The sequence below is a fragment of the Phycodurus eques genome, chromosome 3 (genome assembly GCF_024500275.1).
Source record: "Phycodurus eques isolate BA_2022a chromosome 3, UOR_Pequ_1.1, whole genome shotgun sequence".
In the NCBI taxonomy this organism is placed as follows: Eukaryota; Metazoa; Chordata; class Actinopteri; order Syngnathiformes; family Syngnathidae; genus Phycodurus; species Phycodurus eques.
Window position 1 is genome coordinate 6,310,559 of NC_084527.1, and position 23,255 is coordinate 6,333,813.

General features: G+C 41.4%; 4 protein-coding genes across 14 annotated transcripts; 2 read left to right on the forward strand and 2 right to left on the reverse strand.

The window, feature by feature from the left end:
• Window positions 1-279: 279 nt before the first annotated feature.
• On the reverse strand, window positions 280-18,117 carry LOC133399855 (kinesin heavy chain-like). 3 transcript variants are annotated; one of them, XM_061671803.1, is made up of 15 exons: window positions 17,862-18,117; window positions 11,626-11,708; window positions 11,145-11,236; window positions 10,620-11,075; window positions 9,632-9,794; window positions 9,412-9,509; window positions 8,798-9,010; window positions 8,150-8,237; window positions 7,916-8,037; window positions 7,708-7,813; window positions 5,272-5,343; window positions 5,075-5,184; window positions 2,197-4,203; window positions 723-816; window positions 280-629 (listed from the first exon to the last, which is right to left on the reverse strand). In XM_061671803.1, the coding sequence occupies exons 2-15, from the start codon at window positions 11,632-11,634 to the stop codon at window positions 471-473; spliced, it is 3,789 nt and encodes a 1,262-aa protein (XP_061527787.1). In that variant the 5' UTR covers window positions 11,635-11,708; window positions 17,862-18,117; the 3' UTR covers window positions 280-470. The 3 variants fall into 3 exon arrangements, with proteins under 3 accessions (XP_061527787.1, XP_061527788.1, XP_061527786.1); XM_061671804.1 differs by lacking the exon at window positions 17,862-18,117 and adding an exon at window positions 13,328-14,898 and having other exon boundaries at window positions 7,916-8,025; XM_061671802.1 differs by lacking the exon at window positions 17,862-18,117 and adding an exon at window positions 13,328-14,897.
• Window positions 12,537-16,785, forward strand: LOC133399858 (Rieske domain-containing protein). Of its 6 annotated transcripts, XM_061671812.1 has the most exons (5): window positions 12,537-12,651; window positions 12,802-12,893; window positions 14,744-14,945; window positions 15,648-15,682; window positions 15,750-16,785. In XM_061671812.1, the coding sequence occupies exons 2-5, from the start codon at window positions 12,849-12,851 to the stop codon at window positions 16,023-16,025; spliced, it is 558 nt and encodes a 185-aa protein (XP_061527796.1). In that variant the 5' UTR covers window positions 12,537-12,651; window positions 12,802-12,848; the 3' UTR covers window positions 16,026-16,785. The 6 variants fall into 6 exon arrangements, with proteins under 6 accessions (XP_061527796.1, XP_061527800.1, XP_061527798.1 ...); XM_061671816.1 differs by lacking the exon at window positions 12,802-12,893 and having other exon boundaries at window positions 12,539-12,651; window positions 14,706-14,945; XM_061671814.1 differs by lacking the exon at window positions 12,537-12,651 and having other exon boundaries at window positions 12,658-12,893; window positions 14,706-14,945.
• gtf2h3 (general transcription factor IIH, polypeptide 3) lies at window positions 17,129-21,788 on the forward strand. 4 transcript variants are annotated; one of them, XM_061671808.1, is made up of 13 exons: window positions 17,129-17,300; window positions 17,407-17,486; window positions 17,602-17,708; window positions 17,887-17,960; window positions 18,677-18,739; window positions 18,888-18,917; window positions 18,992-19,020; window positions 19,108-19,182; window positions 19,274-19,327; window positions 20,715-20,783; window positions 20,867-21,002; window positions 21,333-21,369; window positions 21,479-21,788. In XM_061671808.1, the coding sequence occupies exons 1-13, from the start codon at window positions 17,291-17,293 to the stop codon at window positions 21,543-21,545; spliced, it is 831 nt and encodes a 276-aa protein (XP_061527792.1). In that variant the 5' UTR covers window positions 17,129-17,290; the 3' UTR covers window positions 21,546-21,788. The 4 variants fall into 4 exon arrangements, with proteins under 4 accessions (XP_061527792.1, XP_061527791.1, XP_061527793.1 ...); XM_061671807.1 differs by having other exon boundaries at window positions 17,887-18,029; window positions 21,479-21,785; XM_061671809.1 differs by lacking the exon at window positions 17,407-17,486 and having other exon boundaries at window positions 17,887-18,029; window positions 21,479-21,786.
• Window positions 20,945-23,127, reverse strand: psmd9 (proteasome 26S subunit, non-ATPase 9). Its single transcript, XM_061671810.1, has 6 exons — window positions 22,956-23,127; window positions 22,777-22,876; window positions 22,233-22,426; window positions 22,047-22,148; window positions 21,822-21,910; window positions 20,945-21,758 (listed from the first exon to the last, which is right to left on the reverse strand). Exons 1-6 carry the CDS (start codon window positions 23,070-23,072, stop codon window positions 21,728-21,730), a joined length of 633 nt encoding a protein of 210 aa, XP_061527794.1. The 5' UTR covers window positions 23,073-23,127; the 3' UTR covers window positions 20,945-21,727.
• Between the last annotated feature and the right edge of the window lie 128 nt (window positions 23,128-23,255).

A 23,255-nucleotide genomic window follows, 5' to 3' on the forward strand; every position in this document is an offset into this window, starting at 1 on the left:
AGTTGGCCTAAAACAGGAAGTTTAGTCTGATCCAATGTCAGTCATGAAAAAAAGCCTACGTCTGCATTTTTATAGTCGTGCCAATATTTTTTAGCACGGCTCTTATGTTCAAAAATTCCCATAAACACACTCTTAAACATTGAGGAAACCTTTCCCAGAAGAGACGCTGTTATAGCTAAATATGCAAAATATGTAAATCAGTCTATTTCATGTGATTCAAGTTGAAAAGGATTCTCTTAAATCAACTTTTTCTGTTTGTCACAAAAACTCACATGCATGTAAACTGCAAATATATTTTATTAATTTGAATGAAATCTAGCCATAAAATAAAATAAATAAGACATTAAATTAGAACCTTTAAACAAAACGTGAAAGACATTTTTCAGTTTACAAAGGATGTAAACATCCTAAACACTAAATAAACATGTCTGTTTTATTCCCGAGTGACAGAATGTAAACCCACGCTTTATTCATGCCAGTGGTTTAATACTGTGTTCCGCTTGTTTGTGCTCAGGCTCAGAAAAGGAGCTGGTCATACGATATAAACGCAGCTTGGTTCTCATGCTGCGCAGACACTGCGCGTTGCGATCCAGAATCTCCTCCAGCTTGTCCACATAATCCACAAATGCCTAGTACAAAAAAAAAAAAAAAAGTGAGAATTGCATGAGAGTAAAATTAAAGATTTACAGTGAAGCAAACAGCAGAATTTAAACTCATCTAACCATATAAGGTTGCTTGCATAGAAGCGTTTGCTCTTCACGCAGTAAGGGCTCCATTTTCCTCAGTTTCTCCCAGTGGGCCTGGATCACACGCCATCTTGAGTTGAGAAAGGAATGTAGCAATGTTGCACGGCAGATTACACTAAAACAACAGGAAAATGATCTCCTGTGCAACAGTCTAAGGCCACAATCACACTGCAGGTCAGTTCCGAGTTTTTTTGCCCATAGGTGACATGTATCCAATACTGTTAATGTTAATGTGAACAGTACAATTCTGATTTTTAAAATCCGATCCAGGCCTCTTTTGTAAGTGGATATAAATCAGAAATGTATCCGATACGACTGCAGTCTGAACGCTCACGTCACGCACATCCGACCCGTACGTCATAAAATGGTGACAAACTTCCCAATTGTTCGACAACACAGGCAGACGCAAAAAGCAATGGTGGACGAAGGAGCATAAAATCATCAGTGGCAAAATGAAGATGCTTTACAACTGATAAATATACAGGGGCACTGGTCAGTTCAAACACAAAATCCTTGAAATTGTCACAAATGCATCAGAAGATCTACACGGGTGGCCATATTAATTTCCGTAAACACAATGCGCCACGTCACTTTGTGGTTTGTGTGCATGCGTGTCACTTCAGGGACACATTCTGTTCACATTAGAAATCAAATTTGTTTTTGTAATTTGAACGACTACAGTGGACCCCCACTATTCGCCAGGGATAGGGACCGGGGCGGACCGCGAATGGCACAAACCCGTGGATAACTGATGCCCTTCATAATTGCATTTTTTTTTTTAAACTTTTTTTAAAAAAAAAACAAATTTCTTGAGTAAGCGGGAATAAACTGATGAACCAAATTTTGGGGGTTGGTTGCCCCAAAAAAGAAAAACAAAAAAGATCAAAACTTGAAATTGAAGAAAAATCTGTGAATGGGTAAATCAGCAGGTTCCCAATAGTGAGATTGGATTTACCAAAAAATCCAAATTGGGTATCGTACCCTGGAGTGTGAACATAGCCTTCGATTGGGAGACCAGTTTTTAATCAGTAATCATGATAACATGTTTTCTTTTGTGTCTTCAATATGGATATGAAAGGGCTCAGCTCCAAGATTGGTCACTAAGTTGGTGTCAGAAAAGAGACAGGAGGCCGTTTGCCACCGAGCATCAGATGGGGGCTATCTGAGGGCCTCCTAAAGCATAACAAGTGTGTGTCTTCAAAAATGGCCCATTTCCTGTGTACTTTGGCGTCAGAAGTGCTGGACTGGAGGTCCAATGTGGTTGGACAAAAACACAAGCAGCTGACAGTTCAACCTCGGTGGAGTTTTGCGCTCTACTGAGTGCTATCCTAGATCAAATCTAATGTCAAAGCATGCATTTAAAAACTGGTGAGCGTTCTCTCTATTAACCTACTTTCTATGTGAGAAGAGAAAAAAAGATTTTGAGCACTATTTGAGCCACGTTACTTACTTGGCATGATCTATTGTTAGGGAAAACTCTGGGTTGGAGGGCCTTTCTTTACATTGCAACTCTGCAGGCCCATCCATTTGGAGTTTCAGAGATTTGCAGGGAAGATTTGGTGCAGCGGTTTCACTCTTAGTCGAAGAGGGTGAGATGGTTTTCTTTGGTGCACATGAGGTTTCTTGTGTCAGCTCTGTGAGATGAATAGCATCAGAAGTGGGAGACCTGCTGTCCTTTGGTAGGCAGAGGTCTGAGTCCTCATCCGCTGCATGTGTGAGATGCTCCGTTACTATATACTGTTTGGCCAATTTGACGTCAGAAGTGAGAGACAGAAAGAAAAATTCCTGGTCTTTATTCTTTGCATGTGTGAGATGCTCTTTCATTGTGTACTTAACGTCAGTAGTGGGAGACCGGATGTTAATTGGGAGGCAGACTTCTTCATCATCCTTTGCATGTGTGAGTTGGCCCCACATGCATTTACTCGTCAATTTGGTGTCAGAAGTAGGAGACCTCTGGTAAATTTCATCGTCTTTATTTTTAGCATGTGTGAGACACTCCTTTGTGTGCCTTTTGGCTAGTTTGCCAGCAGAAGTGGGAGACTGCAAGTCCATTGAGAGGCATAAATCTGCATCCTCATCCTTCGCGTGTGTGTGGTGCTCTTTTATCATGTACTTATTTGCTAATTTGGTGTCAGAAGTGGGAGATCGGAGAGAAAATTCTCTGTCTTTATTCTTTAAAAGTGTGAGTGGCTCCTTTGTGCAGTTATTGGCCCATTTGGCATTAGAAATGGGAGACTGTAAGTCTTTTGGGAGACAGGATTCCCTGTCCTCATCCTTTGCATATATGATCTCCTTTGTGTACTTGTTTGCCACTTTAGTGTCGGAGCTGGAAGACCGGAGGTTGAATTCTCTGTCTTTATTCTTTGCATGTGTGAGTGGCTCTTTTTCCCTCCCAAGTGTACAGAGCTGGCTATTGGTCTGATCTCCTTGAACCAGTAAGGCTGTGGTACCCTCAAGTCGGGAGTCGCTTGAGGTATTATCCTTAGACATTTTGGCTTTATCCTCCGACTGTTTGTGTACCTCCAGATGTTTGCATACCTGAGTATTTTGTAACACTCTAGGTAGCTTTTCCCTTTCCTGAGGGGTTTGGACTACACTCTTATGTTCACAGGCTGACACGAAGTGATGGTCGGATTGCCGTTCCTGATGCTGCTGTTCAACAGGAGAGGAGCCGCAGATGGTCTTGTGGACGGACATTAAACAGTCCGTCCACAAGCCGTCAAGCGAGGGGTCCATCTCCAGCGAGTCCTCTCCATTCTCTCCCGAGTTGACGGCTACATCCACTGCAACGTCGGCCTGTTCCAGATTAGTCAGCCACCTCATCTCAACTCTTTGCTGCCTGTCTTCTACTAAAGACTCGCTACTTTCGACTCTGCTGTCGTACTCGGTCGTAGCGTCCTTCGAACCGTGACGGCCAGAAAATGCAAGATGTCCGGCGGATGATGCGGAGGAGCAGAGTGATCGGCGGTCGGAGCAAGGCGGCGAGACGGAGAACGGCACGAACATCTGCAGCTGCCGGTGATAGTGTCGAAGGTGCTGCTGCATTTCCTCGTCCACCGTTACGGCATCGTCTCCATCAGCTTCTGTTGACTCCTCGAGTCTCTCATTTTGACTTCCCTCGCTTAGTCCTTCTTTCCTCGACGTGTTGGCGCTCCCGTTTTCTTTGTTGCAACCGTGCCCTCCATCACCCTTTACCAGCGAGTTCCCCACTTCTTCAATTCCGATGTCGAGTTTGGCTCTCGCAGCTCTTCCCTCCCCGTATCTGCTGCTCTTGGGCGTGGAACAGTTGACGGCTCTCCCTGTGGGTTTCCTCGGCGTGGGTGCAACAGCGGCAAAAGACGCGTTGGGCATCGCCATCTTTGGCTTCTTAGGGAGACTCTTTCCAACGCTGCTGCATTTGGAAGATGATGTGGCATTGCATTCTTGTCCTCCGCTGCGACCCCTCAACTCCTTCACACTGTGTTAAATAAAGCAGATGTAAAGAGTCCTGAATGGGTCTACTCACTTCCTGGTTCTCCACCAAATCACAAGACACTCGTTCACCTAGATGTGCTCCGGTGTCTTCAGGAACCGCCAGAATTTATTAAAGCTATAATTCACAACTATTTTTTGTTTTAAAAAAAAAAAGCGATGACAGGATACTGATCAAAAAAATAAAATAAGAATAATCTATTTTTTCAATACATTATAAGTCTGGTTTATTGTCAGAAAAGCACAGACCTTTTGTAACAGTATGAATACAATATAAGTATTTAATTTCAAAGGAATATTAAAAACATTTTGGCTAGACCATAGCTCTATTAAATAACAAATGAGTAGTTTCTTTGGTAACCTTTTCATTTGAGTAACAGACAACACTGTTGGAAATGTAGTATATAACCATGATTTTTATTTCGGCCATGTTGGGAAGGTCGATGTTCCCTTCAAAGGCAATGCATGGACCCTGAAATTAAATCATAACTTGCAAATTTCTCAATGAGGTTTACTTTTTTGTCAATGCCAAAGCGTGTGCTATCACCACACAACTTTTTATAAAAACAAAGAAACGTAAAAAAAATCTTCAGTTTAGGACAGTACCGACATACAACATTAAGAGGTTATAAATGATGCACCATGAAGTAGTTTGTCAGGCAAAATTTATGAAAAAAAAAAAAAGATCAACATGAAATTGGGTGAAAATGTCGATCATAACAGCACCAGAAAGTCTCTGGTTTTGAAACTGCCATTTTGGGAAAATTCCAGGACTCTTACTTTGACGAACACTGACCGAAGAAATAGACCAAAAGTGACTAAAGCAAATAACATCATTTCCCATTATGAACACTTACCGGTCGGCATATCTTAGTGTGTTGAGAGTGTGCTCTGTGGCGACATGACTGGGTGAAATGTTGGCAATCATACAAGTCATGGAGTTGCCAATGAATGAATCTTTCAAGACCTAAGCACAAAAAACACCAGAGTTTAGTGAAAGAACAAAAAAAAAAAAAAAAAACACAACAGCATGACTGCACTATAATCTTAGTACCTGAGTGAGTTTGCTTTGTCTGAACGGTGTGTGCCGCTGTTCTTGATCAAGGGAGCGGATACATTCTTTAAGCTGTGGGGGGAGTTACAAATGTATTTCAGAGTTCCCACTTTTGATGCCAAATTGGACAACAAGCACACTGTAAATCATCTGCACCTTACACACTCGGCCCGTTTCAGACTCTGTAATTGGACAAATCCACTCTGAACACAAATCAGACCTCAGGATAATCTTATAAAACATAAGATAGTCTGGCATTTGCATGACTTTGGTGAGGAACGGGCAAAATCAGGACAAAAACACAAAGGGGCATCTGACACATACGAAGGATGAGGGTGGAGAATTTTACCTCTTGGTGTCCCACTTCTGCCAAATTGGCTCATAGCTCCATTAGATGATAATAGCTCCAATAATAGCTCCAATAAATGATAAAACCAAAATCCTACTCATAGGTACCAAGTCCATGCTCGCCAAAATTGACAGTTTTCCCATTCTTCTTCTTCTTTTCCTTTCGGCTTGTCCCGTTAGGGGTCGCCACAGCGCGTCATCCTTTTCCATGTAAGCCTATCTCCTGCATCCTCCTCTCGAATACCAACTGCCATCATGTCTTCCCTCACGACATCCATCAACCTTCTCTTTGGTCTTCCTCTCGCTCTCTTGCCTGGCAGCTCCATCCTCATCATCCTTCTTCCAATATACTCACTATTTCTCCTCTGGACGTGTCCAAACCATTGAAGTCTGCGCTCTCTAACTTTGTCTCCAAAACATCGAACCTTGGCTGTCTCTCTGATGAGCTCATTTCTAATTTTATCCAACCTGGTCACTCCAAGAGCGAACCTCAACATCTTCATTTCCGCCACCTCCAGCTCTGCTTACTGTTGTCTCTTCAGTGCCACTGTCTCTAATCCATACATCATGGCTGGCCTCACTACTGTTTTATAAACTTTGCCCTTCATCCTAGCAGAGACTCTTCTGTCACATAACACACCTGACACCTTCCTCCACCCGTTCCAACCTGCTTTGACCCGTTTCTTCACTTCCTGACCACACTCACCATTGCTCTGGACGGTTGACCCCAAGTATTTAAAGTCCTCCACCCTTGCTATCGCTTCTCCCTGTAGCCTCATTCTTCCCCCACCAGCCCTCTCATTCATGCACATATATTCTGTTTTACTTCGGCTAATCTTCATTCCTCTTCTTTCCAGTACATGCCTCCATCTTTCTAACTGTTCCTCCAGCTGCTCCCTGCTTTCACTGCAGATCACAATGTCATCTGCAAACATCATGGTCCACGGGGATTCCAGTCTAACCTCATCTGTCAGCCTATCCATTACCACTGCAAAAAGGAAGGGGCTCAGGGCTGATCCCTGATGCAGTCCCACCTCCACCTTAAATTCATCTGTCACACCTACAACACACCTCACCGCTGTTCTGCTGCCCTCGTACCTGTCCTGTATTATTCTAACCTACTTTTCTGCCACTCCAGACGTCCGCATGCAGTGCCACAGTTCCTCTCTGGGTACTCTGTCATAGGCTTTCTCTAGATCTACAAAGACACAATGTAGCTCCTTCTGACCTTCTCTGTACTTTTCCATCAACATCCTCAAGGCAAATAATGCATCTGTGGTACTCTTTCTAGGAATAAAACCATACTGGTCTTCGCAAATACTCACTTCTGTCCTGAGTCTAGCCTCCACTACTCTTTCCCATAACTTCATTGTGTGGCTCATCAACTTTATTCCTCTATAGTTGCCACAGCTCTGCACATCACCTTTGTTCTTAAAAATGGGCACCAGTACACTTTTCCTCCATTCCTCAGGCATCTTCTCACGCACTAGAATTCTATTGAACAAGCTGGTCAAAAACTTCACAGCCACATCTCCTAGATGCTTCCATACCTCCACAGGAATGTCATCAGGACCAACTGCCTTTCCATTTTTCATCCTCTTTAATCAAGACCATCAATAATCTCGCCCAGCCATATCTTGCTAACCTCCTTCACGTTGTCATACCCTCCCCCACTCTCGCAGATCTTTGTCCTTCATCCACCTCACCATCCTTTCAGCCGCTCTGCCCCCCTCACTTTTGGAACTCACTACCAACTGACCTCCGATTAACCCTTTTCATATCCAAACTCAAGAAACACCTATTGCGGACTGCCTATTCACTTTAAAATTTCCCACAACATTTGCCATTTTAATTGATGTTTTATGATCTTATTTCTATTGTCTTGCTTGATTTACTATGTTTGTACGATGACCTTGTGTGGCATGAAAGGCGACTATAAATAAAATGGGTGATGATGATGATTATTATAAAAAAGCAAGCACGTATACAAAGCTTGAGGACAAGGGACCTCCAGTCTCCAACTTCTGAGACCAAATTAGCCACTAATTAGTCAATAATTAAACAAAGGCGTGTGTGGTTGTAGCTTACAGCCAGCAGACTCTGGTTGATCTCAGCTCCCTCCATACGAGTCTGCCAGTCTGTCGCTGTGGTGTCCGACGCCCGCTCACTTCCTGCCAAGTCGATGAACCACATTCTTAAAGATATGGAGTACACTATTAGTACACTCATTTGCGGTTCAAGAGCAAACGTACGCAATATGCAGGCAACTGGCTGACAGTACAATGTAGTCTATCACCTGCCAACGATCTGCTGGTTGGGGGATCTGAGCTGAATTTGAAGCAAGGCGTGGGACCGAGACGAAAGCGGATTGATGCCGCTCACCCTCTTTGTGCGTGCCGCTAAACCCTGCGAGATCACCTTGCAAGGCATTGAAAAGGGGACAATGATGCCGTGATTGTATGCATTTCATTCAGCAGATGCAGAAACACGTTCATTTGTCTTAAAAGTCGGGGACAAGTTGTTCACCGACCTTCAGGAGTGAGTTAACCGAGTCCACTCTGACATCACAAAGTCCTGCAATGTGCACCACGCTGTGACCATCCTCCCTCACAAACAATCTACAAAAAAGTCAAAACAGGAGTTCAGAACATTGGGAGAGAGATCCACCTATCCCATCACACTTGCAAAGGTCAATAACAGAATTGTACCTTTGGTCCCCCACTTGATGCCAAATTGGCCAATAAGTACATAATACATGGAATATTTCACTCATGCAAAGGATGACAGAATACTGCCCCTTAAAGGACCTCCGGTTTCCCACTTGTGTGCAAATTGGCCAATACATATCTCTCTATATCTTACAGATGAAAAGGTTGAGGACAGTGAATTCTATCCCCAAAGGGACCTCTGGCTTCCCCCTCTGATGCCCAACTGGCCAATAAGTACACAACAAAGAAGCATCTTACAGATGCAAACAATGAGCAAAGATAATTCTCTTTTAATAACCCACTTCTGACACCAAAATGGCCAATAAATACATAACCAGGAGTAACTCACACATGAAGATGGAATTCTGCCTCTTAAAGGACCTCTGGTTTCCCTCTTTTGACTCCAAAATGGCCAATAAGTAATAATTCAATTTTAAGCTTTTTTTTTTTTTTTTTTTTAGAAAGAGCACCTTTTTCTGTTGTTGAGCAGGTCATAGAGCTGGCGACAATAGATCTCACAGAAGCTGACGTACACCAGCAGTGGGCTGCACGTTGCCGACAGGTGGGCAAAGATGTCCTGGACTGCCAGCACGTACAAACCCACCTCCCCTGGAGTGGAACCCATCATGGTGTGAGTCTTGCCCGCGCCCGTCTGGCCAAATGCAAAGCAAGTGGCCTTCCCGCTACATACACACACACAATTTGTCTAATTAATACCATCAAATACTGCTCATAATGACTGTTCAGGCTGGATAGATCCCTTCAATTATAAAATAAAATTAAAAAATGAGCTGAAACAAAACATTACAGATTGTCCAATTAATACTACCAGAAAGTCTATACTGGCTGAAAAGACCCTTTAAATAACAATTGGAATGAATGAATGAATGAAACCAAACCAAAAAGAGTACAATGTGTCCAATACCATTAAATACTGCTCATAAATTCAATTCTGGCTGGAGAGAGTCCTTAGAAACAATTATAATTAAATGAAATAAAATATAGACATAATAAAAAAAGGAATTATTTGAAAAAACAAAACAATGAATAGATAAATAAATAAGTGGGTAAGCTGACTCCTTACCCGTTGAGCATGTGCTGCACCAGAGGATATGCTGTTTTCTTATATACTTCCTCATTGGAATGATACTCTGCAAAAACTTGGTCAAAGTAGAACGGATGCTAAAAATAAAACAAAAAAGCCAGAATTAACAAATCAGACAATGTGACGTCAGCGTATCGGAGACAGTCATTGGTGTCTCGGGGTATTATAGCTTTATAAGTAAAAAGTTGACTGGGTATACCTGTAGAATGTACCGGGTGAGATCCACAGCTTCTTTGCCTTCTTCCACAATCACGCACTCGGCACTGGGCGTTATCACAACATCCGCCTCGCCCTTCCTTCTCTCGGCGTGCGTCAGAGGTCGTTTCCTCACGCAAACAATGATCCTCAGCCCACGGGTTTGCCTGCAAACAACACATTTCAAATTAAAGAAAGTTTGGTACTGATCCGAGAATTCCCCTTAGAGTAATGTGGTAACAGACAACCACTGAAAATGATGATTGATTGATTGATTGATTTGCCACTGCAAAGCAAAATGCTTTCCTCACTTTTTTGTGCATCTGGTCATTCTTATTAACCTACGTGATTTTGTGTCGATCTGCGAAGGTTTTGCTCGAGGGTCCGAGCAATTCCATTTTCCAATTTACGAATGTCGCTAAACTTACGCTAAGGTAGTAAATGTTGTAGTTGTAAATGTAACTACAGTATGCTACTTATTTGAGTTGCAATGGCTGGATGGATGAAAGTTGTATACATTATTGAACTGTATTATATAATTACATATCAAAAATAATTGATAATAATGCATTTATTCTAACATACATCATTTAATGGAATCATGTTTGTGAGAAAAAGATAAAAATAAAAGAAGTATTGTGTAACGACTTAATTAGGGAATATTCTAACGTGTTATGTAAGTATAATAACTTGTTTGTGAGATGTATTTCTTATCAAATGTAAGTCTATAATAATCCAAATTATTTGGCACGGCACGGTGTTTGTGTGGTTAGCACATCCGCGTAGTATTTCGAATGGTGGCGGTTCGAATCTGGCCTTCCTGTGTGACGTTTGCATGTTCTCCACGGGTGCTACGGCTTCCTCCCACATTCCAAAAACATGATGATGATGATTGACTATAGAGGGTGTTGCATCCATTTCAACATCCTTCACATACAGGTTAAGATTCATTATAGCCGGTAGGGCCTTCACTGGACTGCATAAGCACTCACTTTTTTGCAGAAACGGGCTGGAGAGGAAGCCCGTAGTTGTACCCTGGTTTTCTCTTGGCTTCGTAAACAGGCATCGGATGATTTGCTGTATTGGTGCACCTCTTGGCTGCAACGTTGGGTCTCGGGTGCTGATGTTGGCGGCGGTGGGGCGCGATATTCCTCTGGGCTTGCGGCGTGGAGTACGTATTGTACATGGATAACCGTTTAGTAATGTCTGGCCTGGCGCTTATTGCTAGCGCCCTGTGGTTGCCGTGCTGCGCAGGACGCTTGCGAGACGTTTCCTGGTCATCGGCCACTTCTCCGAGTCTCAGCCCCTCCTGCTCCAGCGTTCTGAGCAGGTGGACCAGCTTGAAGAGACGGCTTTTGTCCTCAGCCGTGTGGATCTCCAAGAGGGGAAGGTCCTCCGAAGCGAGGGCTACGAGACAGGCCGCATGGTGGATCCCCATGGAGGTGAAGCTGAAAAGGACACGGAGGAATGAATGAGTTGGCGGCGATCCGAGTTCGGAATGAAGATCCTGTGATTACCGCTCGTGAAGACGCTGAAGGCCCACCAACTTGAGGCACTCAAACAGACTCAGTGTCATGACTGGATGTTCTTCCACTTGCCTCCATAGACCCTGGTGAGAGCCAATCATTATTCACTTTTGGCATCTATTACGCACTGAACCAATCTTGTAATTGCCCACATATTTTCAGTTCAGTCGTCACAAATTCATTTATTTTTATTTCCTGTGTAACCTTAGCTGTTTGCTGAAAAACTCAACTATTTGCAGTTTGTGCACTTTTATGAAATGCACCATTATGTTACAAGATGGCCCCAAAGCCCCATCTCAAAAGAAAGTAGTACATCGTTCCCCGCTGTATCGAGGTTCATCGCTCGATATTTCGCAATTTTTTTAAGCAATCGTTTTTATGGGTCTGATCTTAACTGGCTGATTACTGTATCATCCATAAAATATGGAAGATATGATAGATCCAAAATCCATATGTTACAAGACTTCTTTACCGTTGCCATGGTGATGTCTCCCTGGTGATATCCCTCCCTTGTGCCTTCTGTCGAATAACGTCGACCGCGGTGTCATCACAAAACTATTGAGACACAAAGCACAGCACAAGATAGGAGCAATGCATTTCCGAAAATAGCGGCCTCCACTCAAATTGGCGCTCCACCTCAATTACTCCGTTTGGTCGACCGAGATGTCGTCACAAGACTGTCGCGGCACGAAGCAAAGACATGAATAAGGATATTTCCGCTAATGACGTTCCTCAACTCAAACTGACACTACACCTTAACATGAAATCAATTTGAAAATTTATCAAAAGCAAAGCAGTCTAAGAAATGATATGACTATAACAATTCAGTTTCTGTTCAATATTTTGTTGACACACCTTTGGCAGCAATTACAGCATGCCAAACGATTCTATTGGCAGATTCACCCCTTCATGTTGTCATTACGGGGTGTTGTGTGTAGAATTTTGAGGGAAAAAAATGAATTTATACCATTTTGGAATGAGACTCACAAAAATTTGGAAAAAGTGAAGTGCTGTGACAACGTCCTGGGTGCACTATATAACTGCACAACCAGTGGTGGGCTGTCTGGGCCAGCAAGCCCTTTTCTGCTGCTCTAAAAACAGTCAGAAGCACTGACCTACATTTCCAACCCAAATTCTAATATTTTTTCCATCAAATGTTATTAATTTATTCCCAACAGTCTAATCTCTTAATTTAGCAGCGTTTCTCTTGGCTGCACTGCTTCTGTGTGAAGTGTATAGGGTGTGGAGGGTATATTTTTGTCCAATCAGATTTCAGCCGATATGTTCTGCCATGTCATTCTAATCTGAACTGGTTGCCAGCCAATCGCAGGGCACATACAAACAAACAACCATTCGCACTCACAGTCACTGCCTACGGGCAATTTAGAGTCTCCAATTAATGCATGTTTTTGGGATGTGGGAGGAAACCGGAGTGCCCGGAGAAAACCCACGCAGGCACGGGAAGAACATGCAAACTCCACACAGTCGGGGCCGGGGAGTGAGTATGATGTATTTTTATTTATTTTATTTTTTTTGTAAAATATGAATATCAATATTAAAATATTGATTCTGAGTTCCTCCAGATGATGCACTAGGCACAGTTGTGCTCTTATATTGCAACTTGTTAGTGAAATATCTGTCCTCTAAGAACCGGGCCTGGTGATTGGCAGTTGTGAGTCTGTGAGGTCAGCGAAGATGAAAGGCCAAGGGGACATTTCACTCGAACCCTGGCTCCAATCAGTGAGTCTGCGTGTGGTGTCAGTCTCAGCTCTTATATGAATGTGCATTCTGCTTCTTCTTTTTTTTTTAAGTAACTGAAGTGCATCAGCAACTCTCATTCTGTACCACATACGAAGGGATTACAGTATTGATGGTGTCAATATCTGTGTAGTGATGGTGTTAAAGAAGGTGGATTAAGCCGGGTAAATTTCCACTGAAGGCCCAGCTTCTGGACAAGCGATTGCACATAAATGAACCGACGTCAATGTATAATGACAAAACATGAATGCAATTTATTGACCATATTCAAAATCGTCTACTGAACAACATTTTAATCTGACAAAATGAGCCAGTAAAAAAGTCACTCGAGAGCCATTTGGGGGATTTTTTTTTTTACTTTTAGAAAGTCACATATATAAAACTTAACAAATAAATAAATGAATAAATAAACGTACCTGTCTTGAGTTCCGTGCAAGTTGCACATTGGCGAAGGCCGAAGAAAAAGTATGAGCACGTTTCCGAAGCGCGATGATGTTTGAAAAGTGCACTGAACGCCACAGAGGGGCGTAGTCATATGCGAGCCTTTTGACTAAAAAAAAACGAGCTGACGGTGCTAATTTAAAGATAGTGCAAGATTAAAAGACGCACTAAACCGGTCCCTTGTGACAGTTTGCGTTGACAAGTGTCACTATTTCCGTGCACTTGGTCTCCATGGCGACGGCTCTCGCGTCTTCGTCGAGACGAGCACGAGAGTGATGATAATCCAATAAAATAAGATTAGATCATTCACTCACGATGTCTTGAGATGTAAATCACGTCGATTAATATATTTATGATTACTGTTACTCGGAACGTTTCTAAGATGTTTATAATATGACTATACTGCACTATCAAAGTAAACACAGTAGCGCCTATTTAGTTATTTTCAATAAATACGGAAACTAAAACATACCGCGGTCGACTCTTGTTCCAGCCGGACAATAATCAAGGTGACACACACACTTTTAGCTGAGTGACGCGTTTCACCGAGGGGTGGGGGGGGACTATATTTGCGGAAACACACAACATTGTGATAATCTCCCAGACTCGCCGGCTGTTGCAGTTGAGTTACTTTTTTTTTTTTAATGAAATATTACTACTAGATATAGAAGTAGATATCCACGTACATTTAATGTACAACCGACAGCAGTCTTTCGCCAGCATAACTTTTGTCTCACCACTCCTCGTCTTTTTTCCCCCTCTAGCATAGCTTCCCCGACATCTTTTTTTGCAGCATACTACAATTTAGTTCGTCGTCACACCAAAATCGCCTCCTCTTCAACTTTCTGTAACCGCTTTCATCAGCATATCTTCATTTTATCCCCTTCCATCTTTCGCCAGCATATGCTCATCTTCCTGTTCCGGTCACTTCTTACGGCAGTTTCTTTTACCAGCAGAGCTTCAGCTTCAACTTTTGTCATTTTCTGTCGCCAGTATAGGTACTGCTTGTTTTGCCAGCAGGCCATTCTCTTTACTTTTCAGCATCTTTCACCAGCAGCGCTTCCACCACCACCTTTTGCTGGCATAGCTTCCTGCTGGCACGGATTCCTCTCCATCTTTTTGCACCTTCTTTCGCCAGGATAGTACTTCTTTGGCTGGGACATCTTCCTATTCATCTTTTGGCAGCTTCTTTTGCCAGCATAGCTTCCACTTAAACTTTCGGTGTCTTATTTCGCCAGCATATTGTCTATATTTTTCCTCATATGATTGTTTGTTTTAGTTGAATTTCATCTTGATTTAAAAACAAAAAATGAACCAGTGAGGAAGAGTTGTAATGATTCTTCTCTTGAGCAGGAATGCCCCTGTAGCAAGTAACCAACATGTCCTCCCAGGAGGAGACTTGGCAGATGTCATCTTCTTCATCTCCTTCTCTCCCGCCTCCTCCTACGCCTCCTCCGCCTTCCTGTCACTTCGTCGGGAAACGTGACGACATCATCAGACGCGGCCGCGTGACCAAGCTGCTGGACGGATGCCGAGACGTGCTGGTCCTGTACCACCAGGGGAAGTTCCATGCCATGGACGTGCGCTGTTACCGTAAGAAAAAGTCTTTTGGAAGAACAGAATAACTGTTTTACCCAACATGACACTTCATCTTTAGGCATCTTCTTTCGCCAGCATACCTTTCCCATAATCATTTAGGAACTTCTTTTGGCAGCATAGCGTCCACTTGATCTTTAGACGGCTTATTTCGCCTGCATAGTTTTTCTTCCTTGTCATCTTTCTGCAACTTCTTTCGCTAGCTTCGACTTGTCATCATTCAACATCTTATTTTACCAGAATATTTTCCTCGTCACCATTTAGCAACTTCTTTCGCCAGCATAACTTCCATTCCATATTTAGGCTTTTTCTTTTCACTAGCTTAGCTTCCTCTTCATCTTACAACAGCTTCTTTCACCAACATAATTCTTTTTTTCGCCAGCATAGCTTACTCATCAACTTTTAGCAGCTTTTTAAAACTTTTTTTTGCGAACCCTTCTTCTCCTTCTGCCAGCATTGTTTCATCTCCATCATTCTGCTACTTCTTTTACCAGCATAGTTTCCTTGCCATCCTTTCAACTTTTCTTTTGCCAGCAGAGCTCTTGATTATTTAGCATATTGATTTGCCAATATAGTTTATTTCCTCTTTCGCCAATACAGCTTTCGCTTCATCTGTCAGTAAACCGTAAAGAATCGTGCGCTCAGATGAATTAATGCAGGAAAAGAGTGAACTAAGCGCTTTTGTTTTTGTGTCGACAGATGCAGGAGGCGCTTTAGAGCACGGAGATATTGAGGTGAGCTTACAAGCGCCTGCTTATTCTTGTTGTTATCAATATCATATCTCAGTTTTGTATCCATCAGGAGTTCAACGGGCGCGTGTGCATTGTGTGTCCGTGGCACAAGTACAAGATCACGCTAGTGGAAGGCGAGGGGCTCTACCAAGCCGTGGACAACCCCACCATCAAACCTCTAAGAACTCACTGGCGCTCCAAGGGTGTCAAACAGAGGGTCCACAAAGTCACTGAAGTGAACGAGGACATTTACATCACACTGAACGACTCGGAAGAGGCCATCGAGTCCGATTACTACCAGACTGACAAATACAGGACCAACTTGCGCATAAAAAAAGTCCACTGAGAAGAGAATAATGGCTTGTTTTCCATGGACAGTATATTTCTTCGGTGTACATGTAATATGTGACGCATATTGTGTCCCTCTAATGGCTGTGAAGCGATTCAATTTAATCAAGTCAAATAATGACAAGGATAATGAAATATATGAATCGGTTATGCAAAAAAAAAAAAGAAGCAATAAAAGAATGTATTTCCCATGTTTAATCGTGCCTTCATTTAATTTTGGCACAAACAATCCTCCATCATAAATAATTTACGGCAATTCCATTAAAAAATGAAAACTGTCACAGAACATGTATATTGTCAGGAAATATATATTTTTAAATAGGTTCAAGATAATCATTGAATGTATTTCACTGTTTAAATAATATAATTTAATAAATGATTGTGTATTTAATTGGCTTTATATATGTTTAGTTTTAAATGAATAAAAACTGCCATTAAATAAAAAGGTCCTGATTATCATTTACATTCAATATAAAATGTATGATTATATATCACAACTTAATTGATGGACACTTAGATTTCACATTTTAATGAATTTATAGTTCATCTATTTCATGTGCTTCATGAATAGGTTCAGTAGTAACGATTTATGATTATATTCCACATTCCAATAAATACATTTGTATTTTAACCTATGCAAATGGTTTCATATTCCATTTTTGAACAGGCGACAATGAATATAATTGCCATTGAATATTTCAAATTTCAATTCAATTAATATACTCTTTGATATTTAAAAAGGTATTGAAATGTGTAAATCTGTCATGAAATGATTATTCAATCAAATGTTTAGGATTTTGTTTCAAATTAATGAATGGACAATTTAATACGTTACTTCACATTTGAATGTGTCCATTCATTCATACTTTGATGATCTATTTCGTTGTCATGTCAAGTCTATTTTTATAGCCTATAAAAATAAAGCATTGCCTTTGCTGTTTTTACAATTTTGGCACAAACATAAAGCGTATGAGTTTTTTTATGACGTGCTTGAGGCGTTGAAACCCCCAAAATAGGAAGTCGAGTCGTCGTAAAAACAAACACTCCATACAGTAGGTGGCAGCAGTGTGCCATTTAAATAATTTAGAACGTTGAAGAAGAGATGGAGGCAGAAGCGTCATTACCTGCGACAGTAACATGCGGCAAAATTGACTCATTTCTTTGATTTTTACATTCATATTCTGACCAAATAGACTCACTTATTCGTCATTTTAGTTAAAATATGGACAATGAAAGAGTATAAAACTTAACGGAGCCGTCGTGATGGCGTCAGGTTCGTTTTTATTTTTCTTGGGGGGGGGGGGTTGGTGTCATAAAACTAAGTTTTAAATATTTTCTATGAACAATGTTTAGTATATGTTTAATGTTATTCCTTGCAGAAGAAGAAATCAGTTTACTGGTCATCGTCGTGGACGTTAACCCGATTTGGTGGGGCCAGCAAGCCCAACGCGAGCCGCAGGTACCAACATGATGATGACGCCACTCCCCCCCCCCCCAAAAAAAAATATTATTACTGTAACATGAACCCTAATCATGCTATTCCCAATGAATCAAGTGTTTTCATTTGCTCCTAGTTCACACTGTCCAACTGTATGGACGCTGTCATGGTGATGGCTAACGCTCACGTGGCCATGAGCCGGATTAACAAATTGGCCGTCATTGCCAGCCACTGTAAAGACAGGTTCGTCTGTCTGTCTGTCTATCTAGCTAATCTATTAATTTATCTAATCTATCTATCTAATATATTAATCTAATCTGCCATCTCTTGGTTTATGTTATCATCACTATATTTAGCATGATTTGGTAGAAATGACTTGTTTATGAATATACTTACTGAGTGTCCATCTTTTTTGCTTCAGTCACTTCCTGTATCCCAGTCAGAGTCAGCCAGGCGGCGACAGCACCGTGGACGACGCGTGCTCCAGCGGCGAGGGCAAGTACGAACTGCTGTCCGTCGCCAACGGCGTCATCGCTGACCAGATCAGAAACTTAATGTCCAACAGTAGGTCAACGCCACTACTTGTACCTAAATAAATGTTTGAAAACAAACAGTTCTTAAATATTAGATGCATATGCATTGTACTTAAAAGTTTAACACAACCTACATAAAAAATGTACTGTGCTGGGTTTAAAAAATAAATACAAAGTTTAAGCCACTGTCCATTATGCACAGCTTGAACATTTATTTCATTGATTTTTTTGCATACCACTCGAGAAAACCGGTGTACCACAAGCACCACACTGCGAGGGAATTTGCCCAAACGATCCAAAATCAGAACGAGTATCTGAGACAGAAGAATTGCCAAGCTTTTTTGTGTCAAAGTCTGATGATTATTTTGAGAATTCGCGTGAAAAAAGTGGCGGGTGAGCACAAATGAATTGCCTTTTCGGGAAATCAACACACCCCTAATTGCATCAAATTTTGCAAGCAAGCGTTTCCTGATGGAAATGAATGGAATTTAGGGCTCCCCAGTAGGACTCACTGAGTCGTTCCCCCTGGAAAGTTGGGGAAAAAAAACAAACAGTTCTGACACCAGTTTTACCAATCGAGCCGTGACGATCATTTTGAGGACTTGCCGTGGAAACGTGGGTGCAGTTATTTCTTTGTAATTTTAAATTGTGTCATTCATTTGTGTGTTCACTTTGCAGTTGAAGTGACGGGAGGTTCCACAGACACTATGCTGGCCGGATCCCTCGCCAAAGCTCTCTGCTGTATCCTTCTGTTTACTATCAGGACGGTACAATACACACAACAACAAAAAAATAGTTCTACTTTTTTGTGATAGAATGTAATACTAAAACATAACACAAAGACATCCAAAAAATGCCATCGCCAATCTTTAATTTTTTTTCAACTCAGATATTAACAGAGTCTCAAAGGAACTTGAAGGTACTATCTTTCATGACTATTTTAGTCTTAAATTGTCTTGTATGTGTAATATATCTTATGTTTTTTTTTTTTAGTGGGACAGGAGGTCAAATCTCGAATTTTGGTAAGCTAGGTTTTATTAAAAAAAAACAAATGTACTTTGTCAAAGTGGATCTTGTATTTACTAAAACATCAACAAAATGTGCATTAGGTGATAAAGGCAGCGGACGACTGCGCCCTACAATACATGAACTTCATGAATGTGATCTTTGCCGCTCAGAAGCAGGTCATAACATGATTCATTTATTTATTTTTGCTGATCATATCACATTTGTATAAACAGTTTTAAAATTCCATATAATTTGCTTTTAAAACAGAGCATCCTCATAGATGCATGCGTGCTGGAATCGGACTCGGGGCTCCTACAGCAAGTAATGTCTTGTGCTTTTACTACTCACATGCTTGGTGAAATGCTTTGAACATTTTGTATCATTCTTAGTATTATCATAATATTGCTAGAAGAAGTATTAATCTACTAAAAAAACAGCAGTAGCACAAGTAAGTGTGCACAATTTAACCAGAGTCAACGAAATGATCAAAGTACTCGGAAAAAATACAAAAATAAGTTAAAAATAAATATTGGAAGGAAAATGCATGTTTGGGGGGGAAAAAAAACATAAGACAGGAAATACAAATAAGACCAAAATAAAGTGTTAAATGAAAAATGCACAGCAAAAAAAAGCTAAAATATCAGATTAAAAATACTAAAATGTTTGTGAAAAATACAAAAGAATTGAACAAATTGCAAATGAGACCATAATCCAAATGTTTTAAAAAAATAAAAATAAAATCTGATCAAAAATGCACAAATGGAAAAAAAACCTAAATTAATCCAAAAAAAATACATAAGGAAATGTAAAAATATTGAAAACCAAACAAATACGCAACCAAAATGCAAATCTACAGGTTAAAAAAATAAACACATTATATACAAACCAAGGTGGAACGGTGGAAGAAATACAATATATACAAACCAAGGCAGAACAGTGTAAGACTGGTTCGAGCATCTCCCTCACAGTTCTGAGGACCGGGGTTCAATCCCCGGCCCCGCCTGTGTGGAGTTTGCATGTTTGGAGTTTGCCTGTGTGGATTTTCTCCGGGCACTCCGGTTTCCTCCCACATCCCAAAAACATGCAGGGTAGGTTAATTGAAGTCTCTAAATTGCCTGTAGGTGTGAATGTGAGAGGGACTGGTTGTTTGTTTGTATGTATGTGCTCTGCGATTGGCTGGCCTCCAGTTCAGGGTGTACCCCGCCTCCTACCCTATGATAGCTGGGATAGGCTTCAGCGCGCCCGCGACCCTAGTGAGGAGAAGCGGCTCAGAAAATGGATGGATGGATATATAAACCAAAAATCTTTGATGAACAATGCTAAAATCTCAAAAATACCAATATATTAGTGAAAAATAACTGTGTGTGTGTGTGTGTATATAAAATATTTTAAATAGACAAACATATTAGACCAAAAATAATACAAAGAAATACAGTGCAACAATTCTAATGAAAAATAAATGTTAAATGCCCATATCAGAAAAAAATACTCGAGCAAACATACTTGGGAAAATACAAGATAAAAATACATCGAAGGTAGTAATGTTTTTTTAAACCAATATTAGATGAACAGATGGAGACTGCTAATACAGTAATAACGATAAAGAAAATTAAACTAATATTAGCTATTTGTATATAATTATGCGAGTTAGACAAGGGGGAGACTTGATTGAAAATCTAGTTCTTTTGTCCCCTTTGTGAACCGACAGGCTTGTGATATAACGGGAGGCTTGTACCTGAAGATCCCCCAGAAGGCGGCCCTGGCTCAGTATCTTCTGGTGACTGCCGCCACGCCATGTTTTTCTTGATGCGTAATTGACCTTCAAAGTGCTATAAGAGTTTGTGTGACTTTGCGGCACAGTGGGTGTTCCTGCCCGACGGTGAGCAGCGTTCGCAGCTGCTGCTGCCGCCGCCAGCCCACGTTGATTACAGGGCGGCGTGCTTCTGCCACCGCAACCTCATCCAGATCGGTTACGTCTGCTCTGTCTGCCTGTCCAGTAAGTACTCACTCGCGTCCTTCTCATGCTTACAATACAAACAAATTCCCTAAAAGTCCTAACCAGAAGAAATAAAGAAAAAAATAAAAGACAGTAGTAGTAGTAGAAATAAAAAAAATAAAAAAAGACAGTAGTAGTATAGTTTTCCAGAAAAAAAATATTATTAAAGTCAGATTTTTCAAGATTAAAGTCAGATTTATAATGGCGTATAGTTGTATTTTACTGAGGAGGGGGAAAAAAAGGCCCACTATAACCGCAGTAGCTTCATTTTTGGCGGGCTGAGGTTTTTTTAATTTAGTTGATAATCTTGTACTACTTTCTCCACCACAGTATTCTGCAACTTTAGCCCCATCTGTACAACCTGCGAGTGAGTATATATATATATATATATATATACACATTTTTTGTTTTAAATTAAAATCCTTTTTAATAACATTGATATTTTTATATTTAATTTGTATAATTGTGTTTTGTAGGACTGCTTTCAAAATCCAGCTTCCACAGATGGTCAAAGGCAAAAAGAAGAAATTCAAACCATCATGATTATTTTTCTTCAACATCCTAATTTTTGTAAAAGGATGTTTAACCCACTCTGATTTTTCATCTATCAATCATGTTGACCCAGGGATTAATACTTTTGTAGAAACTAAAATAAAAAGCATTGTGTCTGAATTTGAAAAGGAATTTAATTCACATTATTTGCTCATCAACGAGGTCATTGAAGCTCATGGTGGAGGCATGGGGACAATCTTACACCTGGGGAGAATGACGGGGAACCGATCAGATTATATAAATGCATTTGTGTTGCGATGGACTCACCCCATCAGACCCTGGCCGGACCACCGCTGCGGAGTCAAGCTCATGTTGGCTCTCTGACCCCCGCGGACCACCATTACTCGCAGCGGCTTCTGCAGACAAAATAAGACATTGGCAAAAAACTCTTCTGAATATTGCCCCCCCCACACAAAAAAAAACATTGCCTTTATCTGCAGCTGACATGTTATGTGGTCTACAGCATATTAAGGTGTCCACCTGGAGTCTTACCCCTTCACTGTGCTGCACCACAGAGGCAATGTTGTGTAGGCTCTGGAAGTTGCCGGTGTTCACGGAACCAAACTCGATGACTTCATCTCCCACTTTGAGGCCCTTTTGCAAAAAGACACGAAGGAGAGTATAAAAAGTTAAGAAAAACTCTCAAACAAGCCAAAAAGGTCTACCGGCATCACTCACGGCCGCGGAGGCGGGCGATCCCTGGGTGACGGCATCCACCCGCGCAAAGGCGGGCGGGAGGGTGTCCCGCTGCTCCACGGGCTCCTCGAGAGCTTCCATCTGGTCGTGCGGCCACTTGTCTTTCTCCTGTGCGTGCAGCCTGTGCAAGGCGTCCTCGATCTCCACCATGATGGCCTTGTGGTCGTTCTGCAGGCCTGCCGGGGCAAACGGTGTGAGATGACCACAACCGTAGAACCTGCGAGGTATAGATTTACTTGCCACGCTGAGGAAGATGATTGTGATTGGAGAAGCTTTCACTGTACTGAAAAAGTGGCAGGCAGCTTCAAATGGTGAGTAGTTTTATTATACACTGGTTAACATCTTTACACTTATGACAGTTAGGAAAGTATGTAAGTGCATTATAATATTGCTGTATGTCTAGCCTGTGTGTGTGGGTCGGGCGCTTTCACAGTTGCCAACTGCCACAACACCAAGAAGTGTGCATTGAAAATGGATGGATGGATGGATATTCCCCCACCTCCCCCTCGAAACGAGAGTTACTTACATGAAATATTGTGTCTGGCGGTTCGTATCTGGTACAGGTTAACGTCGGATCTCGGGTAGCCCTCCGCGTCCACTAAGGGACCATCAAGCCCGACGCCTTGCTGTGAAAACCAAAACTTTAGCAACACACAAACATTTCACAAGTTAAAACGATTGATTGATTTTATTCCGTAAACTTACGTCTTCTAGGACGTCGTAGTAAGCTTTAATCTGCTCTTCGATGTCATCTTTCTTTTTAATAAGTGTTTTAACATCATCCATGGACGTTCTTGGATTGTTTTCCTCTGTCATCTTCATGGCGATTTCCTGTGTTACGTCGCATTTGTGTCCGGGCGGAATTCGGAGTCGAAGCGGAACATTACTTCAATTTTTGTGGTGGGGGGGTGTCCAACGAGTGTGTGGTACACCGTATTTGCGTCCTAGCGGATTTTGAACAATGGGTAAAAACTTTCTTTACAAAAAAAAAAAAAAAAAAAAGGT